The 1,431-nt window shown below is 72.7% G+C and overlaps 1 protein-coding gene across 1 annotated transcript in view; it reads right to left on the reverse strand.

The window, feature by feature from the left end:
• Positions 1–1,203, reverse strand: part of LOC119709601 (netrin-1-like) — a 6,251-nt gene extending 5,048 nt beyond the window's left edge. Inside the window, exon 1 of the mRNA XM_038157573.1 lies at positions 5–1,203. Coding sequence (XP_038013501.1) covers positions 5–835 — 831 coding nt within the window. The 5' untranslated portion in view covers positions 836–1,203. The remainder of the gene's footprint in view (positions 1–4) is intronic.
• Positions 1,204–1,431: the final 228 nt, after the last annotated feature.

Raw genomic sequence — 1,431 nt, forward strand, 5'->3', positions numbered from 1 at the left:
ACACGGCGTAGAAGTAGGAGTCGCGGGCCAGCTCGGAGTCGTCCTCGCTCTCGTCGCTGAAGGTGTGCAGGCGGCTGAAGGTCACCCTGATGTCGGTGGCCGTCACCCAGTCCTGCAGCACGGGCGAGTTGTCGAAGTCGTGGGCGGTGGGGCGGCCGTCCAGGGTGCTGAAGGCGATGAGGCCGCCGGAGAGGGGCCGCACGTCGGTGTGCGAGTCGGTGCACACCGCCTCCTGCTCGTTCTGCTTCGTGATGGCGGCGCGGCTCGGCTTGTTGTACATCTTGCGGCACTGCGTGGAGTAGAACTGGAAAGGCACCCAGGTCTTGCCGTAGTCCATGGACTTGTGGATGGCCATGGACTCGGGGCGCGGCGAGCAGAACTGCAGGCTGACGTAGGTCACCTCGAATTTCTTGCCGAGGGACAGGGTGAGGGTGACGTTGTGGGGGTACTGGACGTAGCTGTCGGACTGCCAGCAGGTCAGGTTGTGCGGGTTGTTGAGGTCGGTGAGGAAGGAGGGCGGGTGGGCGCGCTTGGGGTCGGAGGCGTTGCAGAGGTGGCAGGTGCGGACCTGCTCCTCGCCCTTCTCCGTCACCACGCAGTACCGCGAGGGCGGCTTCCCGCAGGTGCTGGACACCTTCACCTCCTTCCCGAAGGCCGAGTTGACGAAGTCGGGGATGCAGCGGCGGGGCAGCCCGTGCTCGTCGTAGCAGGGGTCGGGCTGGGCGCTCTGCACGGCGAACACGCTCACGCCGTGGTAGCCGCCGCGCAGGGGCTGCGCCAGCCACGCCGCCGCCAGCAGCAGGGCCAGCGGCGCCTCCGCTCCCCTCCGCGGCATCCTGCGCGACCTCCGCGCGGCCCGGGGACAGCGGGGCGGGGGACGCGGGGCGCACCGGGGAGCCGCCGCTCGACCGCGCCGCTCCGCGGGGCGCCTCGGCCGGGGACGCGGTGCGGCGGCTCAGGGAGCCCGGAGCATCGCCCGCCCCGCGGCCAGCCCCGCGGAGAAAGGGGAGCCCGCGACGGCGGCGGCACCACAAAAGTGGGGCTGGCGGCGGGGCTGGGTCCCGCCTGCCTCCCGCCCCGGCCCTCGCACGGAGAATGACTGGCGGTCCCAGCCCCCGCCGCGTTTGAGGTCATGCTAAAGGAGTGACATCGCGCTCAAGGAACAGAACAACGACATCCACTGGCGGCTCAGCCAGAGACGCGCGCAGGCCTCGGGGAGGGCGGGGGGGGATGGGAGTGGGACGGAGCCCGCCTCGACACCGCGGTGGTGGGCGCCAGCTCCTCCGCGGGGCTCCCGAGCCGCCCCGAGGAGCCGGGCGAGGGCCCCTGTGCTCCCCTCGCCCCCCTGTGCCCCCGACGGGGCGGCGGGAGCCGCGGCCGCCCGCGCCCTGCGGCCGGGGATGCTCCGCGGGCCTGGAGCGGGAAGGGGGG

Source organism: Motacilla alba, chromosome 18, assembly GCF_015832195.1.
Source record: "Motacilla alba alba isolate MOTALB_02 chromosome 18, Motacilla_alba_V1.0_pri, whole genome shotgun sequence".
Classification (NCBI taxonomy): domain Eukaryota; kingdom Metazoa; phylum Chordata; class Aves; order Passeriformes; family Motacillidae; genus Motacilla; species Motacilla alba.